This window comes from Mangifera indica, chromosome 16 (assembly GCF_011075055.1).
Source record: "Mangifera indica cultivar Alphonso chromosome 16, CATAS_Mindica_2.1, whole genome shotgun sequence".
NCBI classification, from domain to species: domain Eukaryota; kingdom Viridiplantae; phylum Streptophyta; class Magnoliopsida; order Sapindales; family Anacardiaceae; genus Mangifera; species Mangifera indica.
In genome coordinates, this window is record NC_058152.1 from 748,473 (window position 1) to 773,139 (window position 24,667).

Below are 24,667 nucleotides of genomic sequence, written 5' to 3' on the forward strand. Positions count from 1 at the left end.
CTCTCGAAATGAATATATATGTCAATAAGGAGGGGTTGGTTGACCGATCATGGCTAAATTGGATGGTCGGCCGAGCAAGGATGCATGATATCTATAATTGTTTAAGTCAATTAACATCTCTTTCTTAGATTCATATATGACTTTCCATTAGTTTTTTTTTTTTTTTGGAAGAAAATATATCAACAATTGATATGATATAATTTTCTGACCGATATTAAAGTTACTTAGCAAATAAATGCTATGAATTTTATAAAGAAAGTCAAACCAAAATGTGGTTTATATATATATATATATATAATAGGAAAAAACAAGTGGTTAAATATGTTTAAAGAGAAAAAAATGTGGTTAAAAAAATAAATATCTCTAATTTTGATGCTATGAATTTTATTCCTACAAATTTTTATTTTTTCAAACTACCAATAATGAAGGCTCATTTTACTAAATAAAACAGACAGAGCACTAAAGAGTCGTTTGATTTGTGTTATATAAAAATTATATTGATAATTTATCTTTTATTATTTATATTATCTTATTTGATTTATCAATAATAAAATATTATTGTAATTTTATATTACTAATGGTAATATAACATATAATATAGGTGATAATCTAATTTTAAATTTCACTTTAGGTATTAAAAAATTACTAAGGTAATTTTAATTTTATTATAATTTTATTTTTATTTACTAATTTGTAGGACTAAAATACTTTTACTTTTAATTAATATAACAAGTAATATGAAATATATTTTAAAATAATTATATTCAAGGACATTTAAGTAAAATAATATCTTAATTTTTTTTTATTTCTAACCAAACACAATATTATTTATACCTTATAATTTTTACTAAATTTTATCTAATTTAGTAATTATTTATATCCAGTAATCTTTCAAATAATCTATTTTCAAGATAATTTTTTAATTTTGATAATAAAATATTACCCAAATCAAATGGTCCCTAATTGTTTAAATACAAAGTATGTGGACATAACAAAAACTTTCCAAGTGCAGAGGGGCCATGAGCCCCCACTGACTGACATGCCTTGCCTTTTTTAAAACTAAGGCCCCCATTTAACTCATTGTCATGCAGCATTGTTTTCTTAAACAGCAACATTGGAAGATTAATGGAAGAAAATTTCATCTTTGTTGAAACAACTTCAACAACAACTTTTTGAATCCCACTTAAAAGAAAATTGACAAAACTAAAGAAAGACGGAGAAAAATGACAAATGTTAGCTGCTCATTTGCATTTCATTGGAACCAAATGCTAATTTTCCTATGATGAGTTTCAGTAATGCATGAAATGAAGTTGATTACATTAACAAGTAGCTAATATTTTGTTGACAAATGATATGAAAACCTAGATTTTCCGATATAGGATTCAGATATCATGCACTGTAATTGGGATCGTAACATACTGCTATTAGGTTTGTCATTTGGGCTTACTAAATTGAACTTGATTTGTTCAAGCTTGGATCCATGATTTGGACATCAAATTTATTATTAAAAATTTTCAAATTTCACCCTATTTCAAGTTTATTACGAGTTTATTTCTGTAACTTTAAAAACTTACAAACACCCCTACAGTCCTTTATAGATTTGAAAACTTTGACAAATACATATTTATTCATAATGAATTTTTGGACTCTATCAAACATCAAGTTTGAACAACCTCTGCTTAAACTCAAATTCAATAAATTAATGGAAATTTTTTTTTTTTATCCGAGCTTATTCAATGTCTAAATTCTATTTATCTCAAAACAAAATTTTTTGGACCAAACAATGAAATCTCAAGTTTGCCCGACTCAATTGATAGGTCTAACTACCATATTTTGTAATTTTAACACCCACATAGTACTAGTTGTACGCTAGCTTCCTACTAGTTTTGGAGGACATTACAATTCTGATGTCACTACATGTGTTACAGAATTACAACTTAGAGATACAAAGGTAGTTTTCATATCAAATGAAACAAACCTTAGAATAACTACATGCAAAAATCTAACTACTTTCCCATATAGACTGGCTGGCCATTTTGTAATGCATAATTATTTGAAGTAAAATTCAGAAGCTAGTTGATATGCTAGGCTACTGAGACACACAGGAAAATGAGCTGAAAAATGAGAAGCATGAAAAGACATCAAGTCACCATTGGTGACCCTGTGGGACCTAAAATTTCATGCATGTTTCAAGAGTACAAGGAAGCACATTCTAAATCTTTACACCTACAATGAACCTGTGCACAAATAATTGTAGCCTTGCTTTTTCCTTTTAGAAGATGATAAATTCCCCAGATCACTCAAACAACATTCACAGATTCTTCTTCTTTCAAACATTATGAGTTCTCAAGGAAACGAAGGAGGAGCCAGCAGGCTGAACAAATGTGCTAATGGCTGTGGCTCTTTGGTCCCAGAAGAGAACTTGAACTACTGCGAAAACTGTTTCCAGCTTCTTCTCGTGGAGGAACAGGCTGCCATTGAGGCTGCCGAGAGGGCGGAGACAGCCTTCTCAAACGAAACAAACCCAGGTGAAAACTGGGTCAGAGCACAGACTTCAACAATCTCCATGAAAGAATGGATATCTATAATCAGAAGAAACGAGCGTGCCAGGCAAATGGATGTTCTGGGAAGTTCGTCTGCAGTCCCTCCGCCGTTGACGGTGGTTTCAGGAAGTGATCAGGTGAACGAAGGTGGTGAGGTTGAGGAGGCTAGGGCGGTGAGATGTCCAGTTTGCAGGAAGAAAGTTGGACAGATGGAATTCAGGTGCAAGTGTGGTGGAGTTTTCTGTATATTTCATCGTCTTTCAGAAGAACATGAATGCTCCTATGATTATAAGGGTTTGGGTCGTCAAGCAATTGCAAAAGCAAATCCTGTCATTAGAAGGGATAAAGTTAAGAAGATTTAATTGAATTTCATTTGGTTGCTTGAAGTTTGTTGTGATGTAGTGTTTATGTTTAAATGGTTTGAAATGTTATGTGATATTATTTTAGTATTTAATCTAGGAATAACCGTATATGTATAAATAATAACATATTATTATATTATTATATAATTAAAAATTAAATAATATTTAATTAAATAATGACATATTATTATTTATATATAAAATTATATACATAAATTAATTATTAATTAAATATGTAAATAATTTTATCATGATATAATTAAATTATTTTAAATTAAATATTAATTATCACTAATGTTTATACTTAGTATTTACTCGCATAGAAAATAAATATGCCAATCATTTAATCAAACTTGGAAAGCACAAATGTCATCTTTTAAAATTCTTTTGAGAGCAAACCTAACCCTAACGTGGGCAATTTAGCACAATTTCATGATTTCATTCACCCAAAACTACATTATCAACCAAGGTCCTTCTCATTTATTAGTCAAGGTTAAAAGAAAATCACTAAAATTTTATATATCCAGTTTTGAGTAATTAAATTTTTAATTAGATATTCACATAATATTATCATAATAAAACTATGTATATATTCTTTTAGTATATAATTTGAGTATATAAATGATATATTACTATGTGATTTGATGATTTTGAATTAAAAATAAAGTAATGTTCAATCATAAGATAACACATCATCTGTATACTTAAATTATATATTAAAAGTATGTACATATAATATTGATTATATCATTATATGATCGAATGATTTTAAATTAAAGATAAAATAATATTCAATCACATAATTATGTATCGTAAATATTGTAATGGGAATTGATGCTATTATTGATATGATTGTGGTAGATGATGATTCTTCTTTCTTTTGAAATTGATCACACTTTATTATTTACTCAAATTAGAGAATACAAATATTGTTTCTTTTCTAAAAGCTATTGTGTATTTAAGGGAAAAGAGAAAGCACATAGATATGTTTGTGCAATAATTGATATGAAAAAAGGGTTCAATCTTCCTACACCTTTTGGACCAAACTCCTATTTTAAACCCATATAGAAATCTACATAATTTTGATGCTAAATTCCCACAAATTTATTTTTTCAAATTACCAATAGTCAAGCTAAAAATTCTAATACAAGTTTCATTCACCCATGTGCAATGTTGATGTGTAAGATAGCATCAATGAGAAGTAGATGAAATTAGGGGTATAATCTCTTGTAAGAGAGAGTATAGGGATAATAAAATAAGATTCACTCATGTAGTTATGTATAATGTTGATTCATAAGAATGTTTGTTTGTGGTTTGAAAAAAAAGAGGATAGAGAATTACTAGGGACGGAGGAACAGTAAGAGTAAGAACTTCATCGCTTATTTCTGGTAAAAAAATAGCACAATAACATATGATTTTATTAGAGACAAAAAAAGACACTAATTAAGAAACAATTGTCATAGTAGAGGTCAATTTTATGTTTATGACCAGAAAAGAAAGAGGACAATGCTAGAGAGAGAGTGAGCACAAAAAAAGGAGTATTATTGAGACAAAGGAAGCTATTGGTGATGAAAATATTGTTAGAGTATAAGTTCTATCACGTTTGTGGCAACGTCGAAAAGAGAGTTGACAGTAGAAAATAAATATTTTTATGTCATGAGGGAGAAATTATCAAACAGTAAATGTGTAGGAAAGTGGCTCTAAAGAATTAAAAAAGAACCCCAGTTCCAATAGTGAAAAAGTTAGTATTTAGAATTGAATAGTACAATAGAATATACACCACTCTAATACCATAAAGAATTGTGAATAATTATGTGCTTACATTAATGAACAATTGTACAATTCATATAAATTCGATACAATCCAATAAGGAATCCTAATCTTACACTAAAAGAATACATAGATTACAATCACAAAAGAAATGTGAATATTATCAACTAAGTAAAACTAATATAATCAAATAGGAAAGCAAATAATCATTTAACTTCAATTTTTCTTCTATAATTTGCTTGAATTTCATTACAAAATTGGGGGTTGCAACAGTTGAATCCACTGGGCGGCCACAGAAAGCCTTCCACTAGAAGATGTTCTCACTTTTACTGTCCTGTCTCTCTGGACACTCTATTTCTTCTCACCACATACAGCTTGAACAGCAAGAGTTTTAGGAATATCTGGACAAGGATATCCCTCCCTGTTTGAAAATTTTCTTATTAAGCCATACATCACAAATGCTTTTTCCCAAGCACTCCCGCTCAAGAACAACAATAAGCCAATTAGCACAACAGAAAGCTACAGTATAATGCAAAGCAATTTGTATGTGCACATATCAAAGAGCAAGCCAAGGCAACCTGTTCAACAATTTTCATGCTATCTGGTGAACTGCAGTTTCCAAGAAAGTAGTTTCCACAAGTTCCCGTCAGGGTTACCATAGCTTGCAAATTCGATATTGACAATTTGTTTGCTGTCAGGGCACCTCAAGGAAGTTGATTTTTTGGCATCATCAGCTGCAATCACATTGTCTAACTTGTGTTCAGTGATATAGCTACAGATTGTGTTCCTGTTGACAGTTAGGATATGGACACCAGCTATATTTCCTTGAGTTTCCTCGAAGATTACCAGAAGATTGTTGGTTGGGTTCAAAAAAGCTCTGGGGATATGGTATCTGATATTCTTAAAAATTGTGAGAACTTGTCTCTTACTGAACTCAACTCAAATAGGAAAAAAATTCATTGATGCAACACTCACACTTACTGGGAAGGCTTTCCTAAAGGATTATGGAAAGATACCCAGTAACGGCCAATGCTTTTACCATTGACCCACGCCATGCCTTTAGACATGCTTGTTAGGTTAATTGTAAGAGGTTCATTTCCTTCTGGGCAATCGAAATAAGCCTGAAAATTGTATGTAAGAGTTTCAGAAGATGGGGGAAGTTTTTGCATATACTAGCAGAAATTTTATTATGGATACCATGTAAGGAGTCCTCCTGTTCCATTAAATTTAGTCCATTTTACACTTTGTGAACCTGTTTCCGTAAAAACCTGAAGTTTTTCACCATCCAAGCCTATCTGCAGCAGTTTAATTTCTTATTAATCATTTCCTCTAACATGCAGTTTTGTGTGAACGATTATGAACAATAGTTGATTATATTACCTTATTACCCCATCCATTATCGGAAATATCAACAGTTCCAATGTTAAGACCTTCAATTGTCACAGTACGAAAGCCAGCATACCTTCGCTCCAAGTGGATTCCACGATCCTAATGATTACAAAACAAAACAATTTACTTGCTCCTTACTTGTTTCATTATGGAAAAGAATTAAAATATCACCATTAATAACACAATAGTGGTAAGATCATTACTGAAGACCAAATGTTGCACCCAAAAGAGATAAATGATTAGTTCCAGGCTTCAAAACTACTGGTTTCTGAAAGACAGATCTTCTTTATGCTGGTTCCATGTCCAGATCCTGTAAACTAGTGCATGTCAAGTAGATATCGAATATTGTACAAATTTTGAATTCAAACCTTGAATATTACCCTAAACCTTGAATATTAGAGATGAAATTCCTGTCCAGAGAGCAGGGGAAGTCATTACCTATATATTCTCCATTTACAAACGCAACCAACAGGCGGCCAAGACTTGCAATCTGAATAACTGGGAGTACTGTTTTCCGGAAAGGTAAGGCAGCTTTATCCAGTTCAATTCTGTGAATCATGAGTTTTTATACGTAGAAATTGTGAAAATTAACAGAAGACATGTTTGAATATCACAGAAAAGTTTCATACCTTGTAGTGCACCATAAGTAGTCTGTAGTTTCCTCGGTAACCGACCAATCTTCCAAAGGGCTAATTGATTTGGTTGTAGTACTATCAAGAGTTGGAATTTGTTCTTTGGACATCTCCCACTTGAGATCCTTGTTACCTATTTCTGATTTCTGGTAGTTCCTTGAATTGTGTTGCGCAACAATCTATCTCATGCCATAACAAAAGTTTCTTCAAAATGAAATTCTAGTTCAGTTAAAAAGTTTGCAACCCACTTCTTAAAAGAACTTGTGAACTTAAAAGAGCGTTACCATCTGAGTATTGTAAGTGACAGTTTTGCAATCAGCTAGGATGCTAATAGAACGTTGGGGCAGGTTATATTTGGCCCCTCTGAATTCTACAATTGCTGGTACCTAAGAGTTGTTGTTCCTCAAGAATGCAGCACATGTTTTAGATTTAGTATCTTCATAGATATGAGCCTGCAAAAAACAACTGCTCAGATTATTGTAAAAACAATGCACTTGACAGATTTTCCTTTTTATTACAAAGCTTACCTCCCTATCATCACCCAACTTCTCAACAGACACTGTCCCCCAAAGCAAAGCTTGCTCGCACTTCTTCAAAGCAGAGTGCAAGTCTCGAAGGTGACCCCATTTTGGTTCCTTCAGCAAAGCCTGGTGAGAAGGAAAAAAATTGAGTGACATCATTTTTGTTAACATTTTGTTTCGCAACAAGAGAAAAGAAGCTGAAATTGCATTTAAGGATGACATATTTCTGTTCAAAAGAAGGAAAATCCAAGCAACAAATCACTGTAGGCTAAACGCACAATGAACAGGTTAATGCAGACAGGGATTCAATATGCCTAAACATATTCGTCAATGGGAGCGTCATGCAGTTGTTAAAAAAGTTGAACCTGATCTTCCAAAATTTGTTCCACCATAATACTGTCAGCAAGAATACAAGAATAATTACACAGATGAAACTTTTTGAAGTGATTGACACCTCAAATATGTTGAATGTTTCTGAGAAGGGCTTAAAGCCACATACCATATAATAATTTGCTGGAGTACCATTCTACCAGAACAAGCGAGCAACGGAGTATGCAATATCTTCAGCTCTCCTGTAAGATGGAGGGTCCCCAAATATTCCAAACCTTTATAACCAAGTAATCCCATTGAAAGAAGATTAGTTCCTTCTAACTAGTATTCTCATGAATCTCCAATCACTTGACTGAAACTAAATTCTAACATAAGCCTCTTTGCCGCAGTTCTCCTTAAATCAGTTGAATTATCAAGTAGCAAAATTTAGTTAACGTATTAATGCTTATCAAGTAATATACTTACTGAGAAGTCCAATTCTCTGTCCATAAAATAGGCATGTTCGGTTTACTGGGGCCAGAAAAAGTATCTCCACAGTTTCTCCCATTGCATGTATCAATCTGCTCATTAACTATTATTATTTTCTCAATCAAATTTCCAACATACTAAGAGTTCCCAAAATGACACAGAACCAATTCATCTAAAACCAAGATGGTTCATCCAAGAGGTACACTCACTATTGGATCCGGGGCATCCGTTTGCTTGCACATTATCCAGGGGACTCCAGTACGCAGTCCTAACGCTGTTGTTCCTGCCCACTGGACGTATCGAGTTTCTGATTCTTTGTATGCAATTTCAGTTGGAGTGTATTCATCAATCTGCAAAACAAATTAAGACATCACTCTTTTACGTGTCCAAAATGATCACAAAACCCTCTGTTTCCTCAGAAGAAGCTACTTAACCTGAGATAAAATTATTGGACCTCCCTCAGAAGCAAATAGCTTCTCATCCTTCATCATCTGAATGATCTTTGTGGTGAATCTTTGCATGTGGTCCTGCAAAAGAAAAACGTCCATTTTTGAGAAACCATCCATTTAGCTGTATCAAGCTATACAATCCGGGGATCGAAAATTAAACATGACGAATACCTTAAATGGTATGTTATCAGTGCGGACTTTCATATTTGGAATATCTCTCAACCAAAATGGAAGTCCACTGGATAAGTTCACATGGAAACAGAAAGAGTAAGAACACTGTCCTATAAAGGAAGTTCACTACCAAAATGGGGTGTAAAACTTACAAAACTTTGAATCACACCCTAGGATAGTTGGACAGAACCTGAGAAGAGAAGCTCTCTCTTACCATTAATGATCAGTGATCTCCCATCATAAGTCACGCCATCTTAAAAGCTCCTTCCATGAGCAACACGTGAAAACACCAACAGAAAAAACAGTACCAACAGAGGCACCAGAGATTGTGATGCTGACATTTTACTACTACCAAAAAAAAAAAAATCCTTCAATTGTAAATGTGGGTTGTTCTCAGAATCAGAATCAGTGGAGACATTGAAAGCATTTTGTGGGCCTTTGCAGTGAAAACATTAGAAATTGTGGAGGTGAAATTGAGACTCAGGAGAATATATCGGTTGCTTCTTTCATTACAGCCTCACTCCATGTTCTTGACTTGCTCGATTTAGAAGCTGATCCTTTCTTCATTATCTTCAAACTGAAACTCGAAACTGGCGGGAGCCTCTTCTCTCTTTACTTCATCACCACATTACTTAAATTAGCCTTTCCCTCCACTTCCGGATTAACTTCAAAATTAATTATGATGAATTAAGTTTGTTAATTGGAGATTGTGTAGATATAATGATGAACTTATTGTGATAATCAAAGAGAGAAAAAGGGTCCGACTCCGATCATGAAACAATTCTTAAAACCCGCTACTTGCTTGGTGACCTTCTTCAACTAAGAGAAGAGAAGTCAGATACTTTTCAGATTTGGTATTTGAATGAGGGTTTTCTTTATTATATTTTTTTTGTTAAATTCTGATCACAGTTCAAAAACTTGAATGATGATGAGTAAATTGCATCTTCCAAGTTTGTCCAAAAACATGTATCCGTACAGCGTGGAGTGAAGAAGCACCAAACTAGGGATAACATTTTCAAATTCTAGTAGGATTTATTAAACCAAAATTAAAAATAATTTAAATAAAAAATAATTTAATTTAATCTAATTCAAGTTCATAATCCGAGTTTACAATTTAATAATAAAAACTCAACCTTTTATCTAATAATAGACAAAATAATATCATTTTAATAATTATTTAATATAGTAAATTCAAACTAAATTAAACTATACCCTTAATCAAAAATTGAAACAAACCAAACTCTCTTAAACTCAAATTTGAACCAGTTCAGAGCTATTTAAATTTGAACTAAATCATCTTTTGAAAATCAACAGCTCTAATGTTTTGCCTAAACTTCAACAGTAACTTGATGGTTGAAAAAATAATAATATGTTCATAAATTACAGTATCATAATCAATATTTCACAGTTTGTTCTTCCTAATAATATGAGATGGTGATGTTCTGATTGATTTTGGCATGTTGCTTTTAAAACAAAAGTTTTTCATCCCACTATTAACAACAATGACAATATCTGCTTACATAGAACTCTTGGACATTCACTATACCGTACATCATATTGTATATCGAAAATCTAACTTTTCGAATATCACATTAAGATACATCATTTTTAAAATAATAAAAAATTTTAATTATCATATTATTATCTTATAATAATCACGAGCATATTTCAAGAAATGCCGAAAACGATAAATAACCTAACAAGGTTCCAGAGAAAAAATAAATTCATACAACATATACAAATGAAGATAGAAAAGGAAGAGAAATTATAATGTTGCTTCCAAGTTTTCATGAACTGAGAACTTCAGCTACAGGGAAAAAAGCAAATAAAACCTAATTCCCTCAACTTACCTGCAGAAAAAAGCACCAAAATTCATCACAGCCTCCGCACGATTGCAAAATCTAAGCAACATCGTGGCAGGGACTGTGTCACGCCTTGATAGGCTCGAATCTTTCACCCACAGCACCACCCTTCTGTTTCTGGAACTGTATGTACCGCATGGTGCTTGCAAAGAAAGCATCTGCATCTGGGTCCGTGGTGTTTGGGTCAGTCTGCATCTCGGTTGTAATCAGCTCAATCAAGCTCCCAATTGCAGCAACAGTGATCAGCGGGTTCCCCTTCTCAAAAAAATAGAGATACCTGCAGATGATAGACAGTTCAGTTTTTTTTATATTGTTAAACTTATTTTGAGTTCCAATAATAACACAATGGGTGCAACGATTACTTGTTCAGTATCTCCACAAAAAGCGTGACTGATCCAGTGCTGCCTCGTGTAGCATTGGACATTTCTTGAGCAGCATTTGCTATTCTTAGTGCACGTTGAAGGCAAAGCAGAACTCTGGTTCAGAAAACAACAAATAGAGTTAAAAAGTCCTAGCTGTCAAAGATCACGGAGGGGAAAAAATGAAACATGACAACTATATATATTTAGAGTAATATATGTAGACTTATAATGAATACCAATATAGGTACTAATGATGACGTGTCATCATATAATTATATGATTTTGAATTAAAAATAAAAATACATTCAATCACTCCAAATTGATACTCATTATAAGTGTATATAAAATTACTTTTATATTTATCATGTTCTTCAGGGATATCAGCAGTACCAAAACTCACCCTTCGGGCCCAAAACACCATTTTGAAGAAAACAAGAAAAGAAAAATAACTAACCAGCAAGATGTGTCATCCACATGTAATGATGTACAATAAAACACTAGTGTACATGATGCATAAATCATTTCTACAGTGGGGAAATCACACCAGATAAACGGTAAGCTGATGAAATACTAAACTTGCATGATCAATTGGGCATACACTAGATATGGTCTCCACTCTTAGCATCAAGTAATACTAAACTTCATTCATGCCTATGCACAATTTCCTGAAATAGAATATATTTGTTTTCCAACTCAAGGAAGTTAATTTACTCAACTCCTATTTATGGCAAGTTAGCATATTTTAAGAAGCAATTTTACCAGCTTGAATATACTATCTTGGAGTAAATAACTTACATGACATGCAAATTATAGTAGACAGGCAGGAGCTTTAGTACACATTTTAAGCCATTGTATAAATAATAAATGGATAATTACAAACCTCTCTCCATCTTTCATGTTATCCTGATCATCAACCCAGAAGAGATGTGAGCATGCATAGACAGCTCTGCACTGGTCAGGCTTCTTTAAAAGCCTTGCAGAATACTGGCCACAGATGAAGCTTTATCAGGAATAGACTTCAGTAACGCCATAGATAAATTAAATGCAACCATAATTACCCCTGTAGCCTTGTGTGTTAGAGTATCCCTGTTCTCTACACCAAAGACATGCATCCTCTGAAGAGTCCCTATTATTAAATGTATAGCCGTTACCTGTGCTCTGGAATCCTATAGTAGAAGAAGTTCAGGAAAAGAAAATGAGTTGAAAGTATTCTGCTTCACAGCACAGTTAAAAGATTTAAATAAAATGAGAAAGGACCACTTCTTGGACAGGCAACCAACTTACCGAAATTTCTTCTTCATAAAGGATATACGCTTGAGTGAAAAATTCATATGCCACAGGCTCCAAGTCACAGTCATCCGCAGCCTGGTTAATAAGCAATTGAGAAGTACAGAATAAAATATGGCATTACTTAACTTAAGGTTACTTTAGATAGCAAAAGATCAAACATCACTATGTACCTCTGCACACTGCAAGTACAACTGTAATGCCAATTCAGGTGCTGGAACACCATGCAGAATCTCAATAGTCTGAAAAAATTAGCCATAAACATTAAAACTATACCCCAAAAATAATAATAATAATAATAAAATAATAAAAACATGTGAGAACTTCGTACCAACTGGTGCCATGTAGCAGCATATACAATTCAACAGGAAAACTTATACATCTTTCTAGAAGTATTAAACCACAGTCTCATCATAATTAATCCAATAATAATATGGAAGGGTAATTCACCTACATGCTTTCATTGCTTTTTTCATTTCCAGGAGAATTCCAATTATCCAGTTTAGTAATCTTTGACATAAGGATTCAGATGCCAAGTTTCAGCAAATTTAACCATCCACTATGCCAAAATTTCTTCATATTGGGCTGAGATGCAGGTATTGAATTGAGGAATGCCCAAACTAATTTCTCTATTGCTTAAATGGTAGACCTAGATGGAAGATCATGACTTGAAGAGAACTTCAACAAGGAGACACACTGTCTCCATTTCTATTCACTCCAGTAGTGGATATTCCTAGCAGACTGGTGAATAGTGCTATGGGGGTTGGGCTCTTGGAAGGTTTGAGATTGGTAGAAACAAAGTTTCTGTATCTCCACTTCAATTTGCTGATAACACATTTTTATCCGCTCAGAAGATGATTCCAAATTACTCAATCTAGTTAAAGCAGTGGGGGGGGTTTTTTTTGTGACATCAAGCCCGAGAGGGTAAATTGGCCTCTTTAGCATTTACAGTGGATTGTGATGAGGGAGATGGCCAATGAATTATTTGGGATTACCTTTAGGAGGCAGTCCATGAACAGGAGCTTTCCGGAATCCTGTTACTGAAAGAGTAGAAAAAGGATTAGATGGCTGGAGGAAACTTTGCTTATCTAAACACAGACATGCTCTTACCAATCAGTTCTCTCTAGCTTTACAGCTTATTTCCTCTCACTTTTTAGAATCCCAATCAATGCAGCAAAGAGACTGAAGACACACATAAGAAGCTTTGTTTGGGAAGGAGTAAGGGAAGACAAATAAGACCATTGGGCTAATTGTATGGTAGTCTATCAGTCCCTCAGGCACAGGTAATTTGATCAGAAGAAGTCGGGCTCTTTTGGGCAAATGACAATGGAGATTTCCTCTAGAGGATAACTCACTCTGGCACACTGTTATCAAAAGAAAATGCAGCCTTTCACTTGAATGGCTGGGAATCAAAGGAAGTTGAGACAGGTTCCTGTCACCGGCCCTGGACCTATATCTCTCAAATGAGAAGTTTATTCTAAAGTGAGGTTTTTGGTGGGTACTGTGAAGTTAAGTAGGTTTTGGGAGGGTACTTGGGTGGGGCAGAGTGCTTTTTATAATCCTTTTCCTTAGGTTTATAAACTTTCAAATGGGTATAATGCTTCCATTTCTAGTACAGCAACTATTGTCTCTTCCTACTGGTGTTGGGATCTTAAAGTTAAGAAGAAATTTGAATGATAGATAAGCTTTAGAATGTACTGACCTTCTTGGCCTTATTGACAGAGTTTCCCTTGATAATGAGAGGGGAGAAAAGACAATGCTGGATTACTGAAAAATCGGTTTTTTCTCTACCAAATCCTACTTCAACAGTTTAATTGATAATCTTTCTGTCCCTTCTTTTGATTCATCAAGTCTGATTTGGAAAGCAAAAGTTCCTTGCATGTAATAATGTTGGCTTGGACTATTGCTCAAATGAAATTTAATACCAATGGCTTCAAACCATAAGAACCAAGATGCATCTCAATCCTAATTCGTGTATTATGTGTAGAAAAGAGGTTGAGTGTCTAGGCTACTTGTTTCTGCAATGCCCTTTAGCTGGGCAGTTTCAATCTTATCTACACCTCAAAGCTTTATTGGGCTGCTACTTTCTCGTGTTTCTATCCTCTCAGAAAGAAATAAAGCTTCTAGGGGTAATTAAAAAATACAAGAATCTTTGGAAACAAAAAAAGGAGATGAAATGATTTTTTTTATGAGACAACGCTAAGCTTCAGGATCCTCTGTGGACATCTACACCAGATGATTTTCAAGATAAGACTTTTATCTTTATTCTTAACAATTGGAAGGCTGCAGCACTGTGATTAAAAGAGTTTATTTTGACTACTTTTTGTATAGATTCTGGAACTTTTTGTTTTGTTTATGTAATCTGTTCAGAGGTTGTCTTGACTCACATGCATGGTTACACTATGGACAGCTTGTTTCACTTGTTTGTGATGCTTTCCTCAATTTATATAAGCTTTACTTGAGTTTCTTTAAAATAAAAGAACTCTACAATACTGTGATATAATTACAATATTGACACAAGCATCCAGTGTGCCTTACCATCTAATCAATTACTAGTATACTTCATTTGTGGAAATGATTCTTACATTATGGAAATGAGTAACAGCCTATGGTTTTCTTCAATTTGGACTAGGTAAACATGTAACTTTCAAAAAATGGAAGTGAGTGATAGCTACCTGATTTAAAAGCTGAAAAATCTTTTTCGGTGTTGTTGTTTCCTCTTCTCCAAATGGATTCTCATTGGAACCTTGATCTGGACCTTGAAGATGCCGAATCAACTGGAAATAACAGACAGCATATTGTGAATAGGAATCAAAATAAGTTTACAACACAAAAGTACAGGCCATGAATCAAAGATCTAGTTAATTTAGTTCTACATTAATTATCTATTAGGGAAAGTTAATTTCATGTTTTTATCCTTTTCTAAAGGTAGTACAACTGAACACTACACGTGTCAATAAAAAAGACGTCTTTAATATCATACGAACTACAAAAGCAATCTTAAAACTTCAAAATTTTTAGCAGTCACATACATGTGATAAGCAAAAAAGCAGCAAACCTTGAGTGCAGAAAAAACAAGGGGAGGCACAGTAAATGGTAGACGTTTTGGTCCTCCAGTCAAAATATACTTTCTTACTGTACATATGACCTGCAATTCATTAAATACATATGGTGTTTCAGATGACAATGATAAACAAACTCTTGCGACAAAGAAAATTAATAACACATGATACAACAATCCTAACACAAACTTAAAAAAACTTTATTAAATACCGTATGCAAAACATTAAAGAAGTTGAAAATAAAAACCACTGAATTTTGAAAAATTTTGTCAATCAGCAATCCTTGATTAATCAAAACTGATAGTAGAGGAGTACTAACAAATGGCCAAAAAATTTTACCAGATTGAACATTGCATATAAAGTTTTCTTTAAAGTCATAGCAGAAGGCAAAAAATCTATTAGCATTATTCTGAGATAAAATGTTGAACTATCAAACTACCCTTTCACATTCTAATCAGTTTTAAATACATTTTGTAAGACTGAACACTCACATCAAACACATAAAATTAAAGCTTAGGTCCAAATCATTAGACAAAGGAAGAAGCTTTTGTACACAAAAAATAGATTAGTCATCTAATGTTAATAGGTACAGCATATACATCTTCATTGGGAGGATCCTTAGCACTAAAACTATAAGATTGTAAGGGTTTGACACTATTTAACAAACAAAGAGTTGATATCCAGAAATAGTATGACCAAATCAAAACTGTACCTTGAACATCTCCTCTGGGTCATCATTATGCAGCATCTGAATAAGACGTGCAACAGAATTCTGCTCTTCTTTGAAATCATCTTCATCAACCTATATAGATAAGAAAATTTTGGGAACAACTTCAATGAAAAAAGCTGTTAAGTACAATGACCCAATTCCTGGAGTATAATTAAGAAAGAAATTTCACATAATTGCTTATATATTTCTCAGGTAACAGAATTAATGTGCTTATATATTTCTCAGATGACAGAATTAATGTGATAAAGTAAACTCGAAATAACCTCATCATGAAGACTCCCATCCAAGTCCTCGATAAGCCCTTTAATTAATTCAAACAATGCCTCAACCTATAAAACCAAGAAAAAATAAGTAAATAAAAGGGAAAACATGCAATGCAAGGAAGCACGCACAAGAACGGGATAACTGGATACATAATTAATAGATGCATACCTTCTCAGCTGTTGAAATATGAGTGCTGTTTTTCATAATGCTTTGAATTATAACAGATGCCATGACTTTATTAGTCTCACTGTCAAGGTATTCCATCACATGAGGGTAATTTGAGAGCTTCAACACAGTGACAATGTCATTATATTTCTCCAGCGGAGCACTTAACAGAGAAACAATCTGTTTTGTTGCTCTGCTGTCATCCAGTTTCCCATTGCTAGAAAGTTTTTTAACACAAGCTCCCTGAAAAGCGACGAAGATAAGTTATTACCCTCCACCCTGAACTTTATTCATAATAACCTTTAGGCGCCCTAAGAAATTTTTTGGTAAATGACTCACACAGTACAATGTTAAATTGTAAGCTCAACTAAGAAACTCGACATTTATTAAACAGCATGCATTACTATTGCATGTAACAACCCCAAGTTAATACATAGCTTTGTAAAATAGCTTTAATTGTTCCATTCACTCCCAACCATAACTTAAGAAAGCAAATTTTCAACCTCATGTTCATAACTCAATCCACGGAGAATTGAAAGTGAAGAGCCTAAATGAAGTATCAATGAATTCCTTTAGAGATGTTTACTTGACTATAAATTAAATTGCACATATCATTATATTTCACCTCTTAATTAAAAAGCCAATAAATAATTATTTTTAGCTATATATATATATATAATTTCACTATTGAATTCGAAAGCAGTCTTCATTTTTCAATTGCTTTCTTCTTCGGTAGAAGCAGGAAAAAGGTAAAGACAGACACCATAGAAAGGTTTAACTTCTGTAACTTGGTTTATGATGTAGCATGCAGTCAATGCAATTGATACATACCAGTACTTGATCTGCATAATCAAGGCGATCAGGGTGAACATGAAGGGTAAATGTAAGCAGAGATGAATATAAAGTTACAGCTCCAAGAATAGGCATGTCAACCTGTGCTTCTATCACCTGTATCATCACATAGGCATTACAAATTCCATTTCCAACAACAAATATGAGAAGTTGAAAATTTATTTTATGATAATAGTGAAAATAAGTTTTTTCTTTAAGAAAAAAACACTTATTCAGACAAAATACTTGAAAGTGTAAGAAACTAAACATACAAAAGTGCTATTGAATGATGAGTATTGTATAAGACTTAATCTAACCATCCACAAATTCAAAGAATCAGTAGATGGAGGAAAGGTTAGAATTAGAAAGGAGATGAGCATGAAATACAAAAGAAAAGAGGTATAGGAGCAGTTAGAACGGTTAAAAACATTTTCATTTAAGATCCTCCATACTTTTCACTGTAAGAGGAACTAATTAGTCAGACTAAGCATTCAAAATTTAATGATAATAACAAAGTGAATGAATTGACTTTCCAAAAAAGAAAAACAAAGAAGAAAAATTCAAAATCTCTAAAGTTAAATTCATAGAATTTTAAATTTTGATCTTTATTCCTCTGGGCTAACACACAAATTCACCTTTCCTATGGCATTGTTCAACTTGGAAAATGCTTCTACTTGCAAGAACTCAGGTAACACTTCTGTACTTGAAGCCGCATAATTTGAAAGCCTTTCCATCAGTCGAGATAGCACTGTCCTAATGTCAACAGATGGCTGACAGGCACAAGAGCACAATGAAATGAAATGAGCAAAAAACAGAATTTAATAGGCTGAACTTCCAAGCATTTATGGCATTAACAAAACTGAATTAGATAGTAAAACTCAAATATCACACGGTAAGGGCCAAGTCTACCAATCTCTCTTGAGCTAAACACAATATATAAACACTTAACAAGCTATTTGAGAGGCCTAAGACTTGTGAATCACGAACCCAACAAAACCCACCAAATAACATACCTGAAGCTGTGGGAAAGCACCCAGCAATATTTCAAGAGTTTGCAAATGATACTCATCAGGAAACACTTGAATGATGCAATCCATCAGGTAGTACTGTGCAATCTCATCTTTACAATTGACAACCTGTCCAAATTAATGAGATGTGTGATGCATTGCTGTTAGCAAGTAAAAGTCACATTCATAAACTTCAGAGAATATAATCTATTACAAGAGAACTCAATACAACAGACCTGCTCCAGAACTCTTGGAAGCACAATATCTTTGTACATATCAAGGTCAACACCCTCTATCTGACTGAGGACATGCAGATTCTTTCCAACCTAATTAGAAGGGAGGCAACAGTGAAGCTTTCCATAAGTGTACACAAAATTAGGTACACAAGATTACGGCAGTGAAATAAACCAAATATAGGTTACTGGCATTACAAGATCACGTAGCTCGCTCCTTTCTTTCTCCCGTTTCTCCTTCTCCCGGGCAGGTCCCTGCAGACCAGAAAGCCCGACAGCAATCCTCAACACAGGATCAGCTAAGAGTATGAATGATTCACAAGAACTATAACACCTGCATGACCAGAAATCATGCTCTCATGATACAATTTTACCTCCATGACATGCAAGGGGCTGTGACACGCATGCCAAACATGAGAGCAGGAAACAGTCCATAGATGTTTTCAACCAACCTGATGTTGCATCCGCACCCATAGTTTGTTCATCTCTGTGAAGTTCTGAAGTACAAACTCCACAGCATCAATGACAGTATCAGCATCCCTGCGGAGACCCAAAAATCCATCAAAAAATCATATTCCCATCCACTACACCAACTGTATTACTGATTCAAAACATTGAATACCAAAAATGATCAAGCATAATGGTAATGATCTTGACACAACAGGAGATAGGCAGTTAAAATAATCAAAGCAAAATACTTCCAATAACTTAACAAATAGATGACTGCTTCAAATAAATTGCACCACAACAGCTGTATCAACTTTAGTAGAATCAGAATTAAGCCACCCCTATATTATTTGAACATTTGCCAAAAACCAAATTCAACCACAGAAAGTAAGTGATCTCCCATGATAAAAATAGAAGACATAACAACCATAAAATTCCCTTACCCTTCATACTCAGAACCAATATCAGGTAACTTATCCCTGCTAATTTGAGAAAGATAACTCCTAAGGAAGAGCCCCCGAAGAGGATGCTGAATGCCACGGCACATTTCAACAAGATCTTTAAGAACATCCTTAGCTGGAGCTTCCTTTGATTTTATATACACAGACCCTACCGTACAGAGTAGATACCTGACAGAGATCAGAAAACTCATAAAGAAATATACAAAGAAGATCATACAACAAATAGAAGTACTATAATGCAAGTTTTTGAATCGAATAATACTAAGTACCATACATAATGCCCACAACAACTATTGCAATCACAACATTACTTTTTTACACATATTTTTTGTTAATATTAACAGGTACTTCAACTTACAGTCTAGGCAATATGTTGCCAGCATGCTGCACAAGCTCATACAGATCAATAATTGAGCAACCACGTCGTGTCTCCTCTTTAAAGAACATCTCCAGCTTCCTCAACTCATCAAATGCTCGCATATCTATTACAATAATAACAAATCACATTTCCACCGGTAATAAATAATTAAACAATAACTTGAGCTGACGGCCAATCGAAGAGTTAAACTTACAAAGTTGATAGTATTTCTGCGGAGAAAGTTTCGAAGTCCTAAGCTCAGACAACATTTGGGCAGAATATTTCAAAGCGTCTCGAAGATTGTTCGAGTCCTGATATATTCACGACACATATTCAAAATGACCAAATCTAAACTTAGGGTTCATGAGTAGGAGAAATGCTCACCAAAGATAAATTCATGGTACAGGAACTTAATTTCCTCAAATGTACACATTTCCCGATTGATCAACTATTTTTTTCTCAAGAAACAAACAAAGCTTACCAGAGCGCGGTCCATGTAGAAAGCATTCTGCTGAAGACCAGTGATTCCAGCAGAGAGCCATTTCTCTTGGTCTTCGATGCCGTCTCCGATCATCATCAGTCTCTTTCTCGTTAGTTGTTAACGAGGTCGCGTTTGACTCTCTACGAATCTGCCAACCTCAACTCAGCGCCTGTCGAGTCTTTGGATCGGGAGCGGTGCGTGAACATTGTGCATTTGTGCTATGACATGTAAGTCCTTGTTAGATCTCTACCGTTCAAAAGTACACGCTAATTAGATACCCCTAACTCCGCTGGAATTCAATTCTATTTTTATAATCTTTTCTATGCCAGTGGTATAACCAAATTTAAATAAAAATCTATTTAAGTTCATTTTGAATTTAAGATAATAAATTCAAACCAATTCTAAAAATAATTAGTGATATTAAATAAAAGAATAAATAGTTAAAATAAATAATCAATAAAGAAAAATAGTTATGATAAAGAATCTTTAGTGAATCTACAATTTGAGCCAACTTATTGAGTTGGAGATAAAGTTTCAATTCAATCCATTTGAATCAAACATAAATTTATATCTAAACTAACTCAGTTTAAATTCTCTTTATATTTTGATTTGAATTTATTATTATATTTTTTTTATAGTGAAACGATATTTTAGATCTGAACCCAACATTGACCTAAAATTAAAATGTGTGCTCCTTACCATGTTTGCCTAATATTTATTATATCTTTGTTACCTAAATAAATTATCCGATGTGAATGGCTGTCACTTTTAAGTTGGAATGAATGAGTACTTGGGAAGAAATTGATGATGCTTCTTTATCTTAAAGATTCGTTTAACTCACACGGGCAGGTCAAGGGTCAAAAACATTCAAAGCATTCCAATTTCAACAGAATCTCTCATTTATTTGATAGTCTTATTTTATTTAAACAGCGTTGTCACTCAAATTAGTTTTCTTTATTAATACAAGTAATTTTACTATAAACAAATATTTATTTTTAACATCTTAGAATATGCTTTATTCACTTTTTTTTTTGGCTCACACGTCATAGGCATCTTCCGGACCTCCTACCAGTTTCACAAAGATGCCCCGGAGAAAAGTTCTTCTACATTTCAGGTATATCACTAGTAGACCTGGGCCAACAACACTTCACCAAAAAGAAGCAATGTCCCCTATTAAACTGTTCCATACACACTCTAAGAAGCACATGAATTCACGGCAAAATGGAACGAGATTCTGGAAGATTAGATGATTATATTAATAGAGAAGAATAAGCCCTGTGGTACATTTCTAATTTTTACTTCCTACAAGAAATAATCGACTAGTCAATCCCTAACCATCTATAACCATCTCCGCACAACATTTACCCAACAAATGGATCCAGAGTCTCTCAACAGTCAACACATATCAAGAAATGTTTGACAGCAAACTCAGTTCACACTTCTCAGCACTGCCAACAACTAACAGTGCACAAATTTACTGGAAATTTAGCTCCTGCATTTAATTTTCACGAGAGCATATCAGTATGGCAAGGTGAATGGTAAAGCATATATATCAGCCTCAGGCAAGTAGCAAGCATGTGGCAAAGTAGTGTAGTTTGCATGAGGTAGACCAAGACTTCCCACTTTAGCAATTTTGGCTCCACATTTCTTGTCCTGCTTTGTCCCAAACAGCCACTCCATATCATCAGAACTGCAGTCAGGTTCCATTGGAGGTGAAACCCAGTTCTCAATAAAATCTCTCAATTTTAAAGATTGAGGGGAGCAGCAGCACAAGCTTGATGGCACAACAGTTTCGGCCATCTGAGCAGAACTTTCGGACACTCTTGTAGCGTCACAAGGTTTTTCTTCACTGATCCTTAATATGAGTTCTGGACACATCTCTGTGGAAGTAGAACAGGGCCGTTCTCCCTCTTCCAAGCCTGTTCTGTGAGACTGTTCCTGCATCACTTGAGTACATGCATCATAAGTCCCCCCAGAGGCAGTGCAAGGCTGTTCCTTGCTGGGTAACACTTCTGGATCATTTTGCCTTTGGAGAGGCAACCGGATCCGAATAATGCTTCCTTCATATTAATAATAACAATTTGAAGAGAGAACATCAGTGCCGATGTGAACCAAACAAACCCAACAAGCAAACAGCCTCCCCCTCGAAAGGGGAAAACACATAGGCACTCACCAGAATTATTCTCACCATCGGGGGATGAGCTCAGCTTCTGTCTTTTGGTGCTTCTAAGAGTGCTGTCAGAAGAGTTCTGAGATCCAACAGGATGCCCTTGCTCTTCCGTAAGGCTACTCTTCTCAAGTTCATTTTCTGTTTCCTTTTGAAGGCCTCCTCCTTTCTGATCTTCTAGGTTCCTGTCATCCTTGTGCCTTTTTTTATGTCTGTGCTTCTTACTTTCAACCGCTCCACTTCCCCCAACCTTTTCCTTTTCTTTTTTCTCCCGTTTTTTATCTTTCTTCCTTCCTTTCCTTTCCTTCTTGGCCTTCTCTCCAGAGCGTTGGAGCTTCAAATCACAAAAGTAACCATCAATTTGAGAACAAACAAACATGGGAATAGCCAAAAAGGGCAAGCACCAACAATGTCATCGAGAAGAGAGCATGAAGACTTAAACAGAGTTGTTTACTTAGATGTAGTTGGTACAAGTAGGAATGCAAAAGTGTATCTAAGTGAAAACAATCAGAGAAATGCCACAAAAAAGACCTTTAATAAAGGAGATACAATCTTAAGAATGATTGCAGAGTTTTGCATGGAGTTACAGGTACGCTGCCATCTCACCACCAAGGCAATATCGAGACGAATCACATTTATGAATAATATTCCAAACCCATAATATTCTTCTTCCCAATGACAAAATATAAGATTTAGTAATTAACAAAGATGTAGTTCCAGCAGCCCAGCCATGTCAAACATGACCTAATCAGATACATACCATAACTAACACACAAGTTTGTACTGAATCTTAATCAACCTAAATGAAGTCTATAAACCTATAGCTAGCAATGAATTTTCTGGAGCTCCTCTTCCATAGTTCCTTATCCAGTCATATTGATCTTGTGACAACATGAAAACACTCTATTGATTGTTTGTGCTCTAAATGGTTAAAGCGAGCCTACTTACAAGAACCTAACATTAAGCATCAATTACAGAATAATTTTCAGATGAACATAGATGCGATGCCATTTTAATGCAGGTACAATTGGGCAGAAGGCAGTTCGGCGATAAAAATGGGTCGTGAGAAGAAATATTGTTCCAGCCCTATTAATCAAATACTGTATGGCAACTTATATAATTATTGATGATGAGAACGACAATGCACTAACATAATTTTTTTTTCTTCATTGGGTATTGACAGTCAGATGAAAGAACTCTAGATGTATTTCTTTATTGGGTAGTGACAGGCATATTAGAAAATACTAGATGTTTTTTGTTCGTCGGGTAGCGAAATGCAAGTGAAAAGAAACAAGACTAGGAATACTGGCAATTTCAGTGTCAAATTCTTTATCACCATAAAAGAACAATCACTTCCCCAGAGTCCGCCTAAGAGTCGATAAAGATAGACTTTTGTAGCAACTGTTCGGATTAAAGAGTACATGCGCTCCTGTTTTCTTTTAATTCATAACTTGAGGTATAATTTACACAATCCCTAACACAATATTTACTCTAGTATACACAAATTACCACAATCAGGCGATTGGGAACCGAACACATTCAGTAGACTTTTGTAGCAATTGTTAGGATTAAAGTGTACATGCGTTTCTTTTTTCTTTTAATTCATAACTTGAGGCATAATTTACACAATCCCTACACAATATTTACTCTAGTATACACAAATTACCACAATCAGACGATTGGGAACCGAAAACATTCAGTAGTCAAGTCAGTCAATGGCAATCAAGCCATGAATGCTCAACAAACAAACCTTGATCGATTCGATCAGAGCCTCATCACGAATACCATTCTTCACATATCCCGGTGGAGGATACGGGAAGCAACGAGACATCGCTCAAGCGGACAAAGCGCAATTTCGTGTGAAAGAATTCAAGATCTGTCAGAAGAAAGTAATCGAATCCAACTTAAAGCTAAAATTTAATCGGCCAAGAGAGACGGTATCAAGGTTTTAGTAAAGATACAAGTAATTTTCCCGCGCAAATCTTGTTCAGATCGGGACAAGAGGGTGGCTTTAGGGTTAGGGTTTGAGAGGACAAAACGCGCAAACAGAAGCTAGAGGGGATCTTCAAGTCTGATCCTGGAAATGAGAAACTTCGCAGAGCATTACTTATAGAGGCAGAGATATCCCCGTGTTTGGAAACAGGTATATCACTGAGAGTCAGGACGCGTGGAAAATAATCATTGCCTCGTTAGAACGACCTCTGTTTGGAAACGGTAGTGGAGTTATTCTCCAATTAGGTATATTCAGTGTTTCTCCGGTTAATTTTCTCCAGGCCAAAGTATCAATAATGATAAAAGCAATTTTAGATTGAGAG

At 34.5% G+C, this 24,667-nt stretch overlaps 3 protein-coding genes and 1 pseudogene across 3 annotated transcripts; 1 reads left to right on the forward strand and 3 right to left on the reverse strand.

Moving 5' to 3' along the window:
- The first annotated feature begins 2,338 nt into the window (after positions 1-2,338).
- LOC123199523 (zinc finger A20 and AN1 domain-containing stress-associated protein 1-like) lies at positions 2,339-2,905 on the forward strand. Its single transcript, XM_044614561.1, has one exon. It carries the CDS (start codon positions 2,339-2,341, stop codon positions 2,903-2,905), a length of 567 nt encoding a protein of 188 aa, XP_044470496.1.
- Positions 2,906-4,789: 1,884 nt separating this feature from the next.
- LOC123199524 lies at positions 4,790-8,758 on the reverse strand (annotated as a pseudogene).
- A 1,543-nt stretch (positions 8,759-10,301) lies between these two features.
- On the reverse strand, positions 10,302-20,416 carry LOC123199096 (vacuolar protein sorting-associated protein 35A-like). The gene is made up of 21 exons (XM_044613934.1): positions 20,186-20,416; positions 19,919-20,015; positions 19,705-19,828; positions 19,329-19,514; positions 18,891-18,978; positions 18,637-18,693; positions 18,442-18,531; positions 18,212-18,334; positions 17,834-17,968; positions 17,199-17,315; positions 16,371-16,610; positions 16,202-16,267; positions 15,921-16,010; positions 15,205-15,294; positions 14,822-14,923; positions 12,320-12,388; positions 12,144-12,224; positions 11,918-12,025; positions 11,740-11,843; positions 10,860-10,973; positions 10,302-10,774 (listed from the first exon to the last, which is right to left on the reverse strand). The coding sequence occupies exons 1-21, from the start codon at positions 20,279-20,281 to the stop codon at positions 10,564-10,566; spliced, it is 2,388 nt and encodes a 795-aa protein (XP_044469869.1). The 5' UTR covers positions 20,282-20,416; the 3' UTR covers positions 10,302-10,563.
- Positions 20,417-21,417: 1,001 nt separating this feature from the next.
- Positions 21,418-24,451, reverse strand: LOC123199374. The gene is made up of 3 exons (XM_044614345.1): positions 24,103-24,451; positions 22,359-22,686; positions 21,418-22,245 (listed from the first exon to the last, which is right to left on the reverse strand). The coding sequence occupies exons 1-3, from the start codon at positions 24,181-24,183 to the stop codon at positions 21,704-21,706; spliced, it is 951 nt and encodes a 316-aa protein (XP_044470280.1). The 5' UTR covers positions 24,184-24,451; the 3' UTR covers positions 21,418-21,703.
- Between the last annotated feature and the right edge of the window lie 216 nt (positions 24,452-24,667).

What these genes read in the sequence shown, in the direction of transcription:
- LOC123199096 (XM_044613934.1), bottom strand. Translation starts at nt 20,281, where the DNA reads ATGATGATCGGAGACGGCATCGAAGACCAAGAGAAATGGCTCTCTGCT. An exon ending in GGAGCGAGCTACGTGATCTT is followed by an intron (nt 18,532 to 18,636) that starts GTAATGCCAGTA and finishes CCTTCTAATTAG; the next exon opens with GTTGGAAAGAATCTGCATGT. An exon ending in ATATTTCAACAGCTGAGAAG is followed by an intron (nt 16,268 to 16,370) that starts GTATGCATCTAT and finishes TTGGTTTTATAG; the next exon opens with GTTGAGGCATTGTTTGAATT.
- LOC123199374 (XM_044614345.1), bottom strand. Translation starts at nt 24,183, where the DNA reads ATGTCTCGTTGCTTCCCGTATCCTCCACCGGGATATGTGAAGAATGGT. An exon ending in CTCTGATCGAATCGATCAAG is followed by an intron (nt 22,687 to 24,102) that starts GTTTGTTTGTTG and finishes TGTGATTTGAAG; the next exon opens with CTCCAACGCTCTGGAGAGAA. An exon ending in CGATGGTGAGAATAATTCTG is followed by an intron (nt 22,246 to 22,358) that starts GTGAGTGCCTAT and finishes ATTAATATGAAG; the next exon opens with GAAGCATTATTCGGATCCGG.
- LOC123199523 (XM_044614561.1), top strand. Translation starts at nt 2,339, where the DNA reads ATGAGTTCTCAAGGAAACGAAGGAGGAGCCAGCAGGCTGAACAAATGT.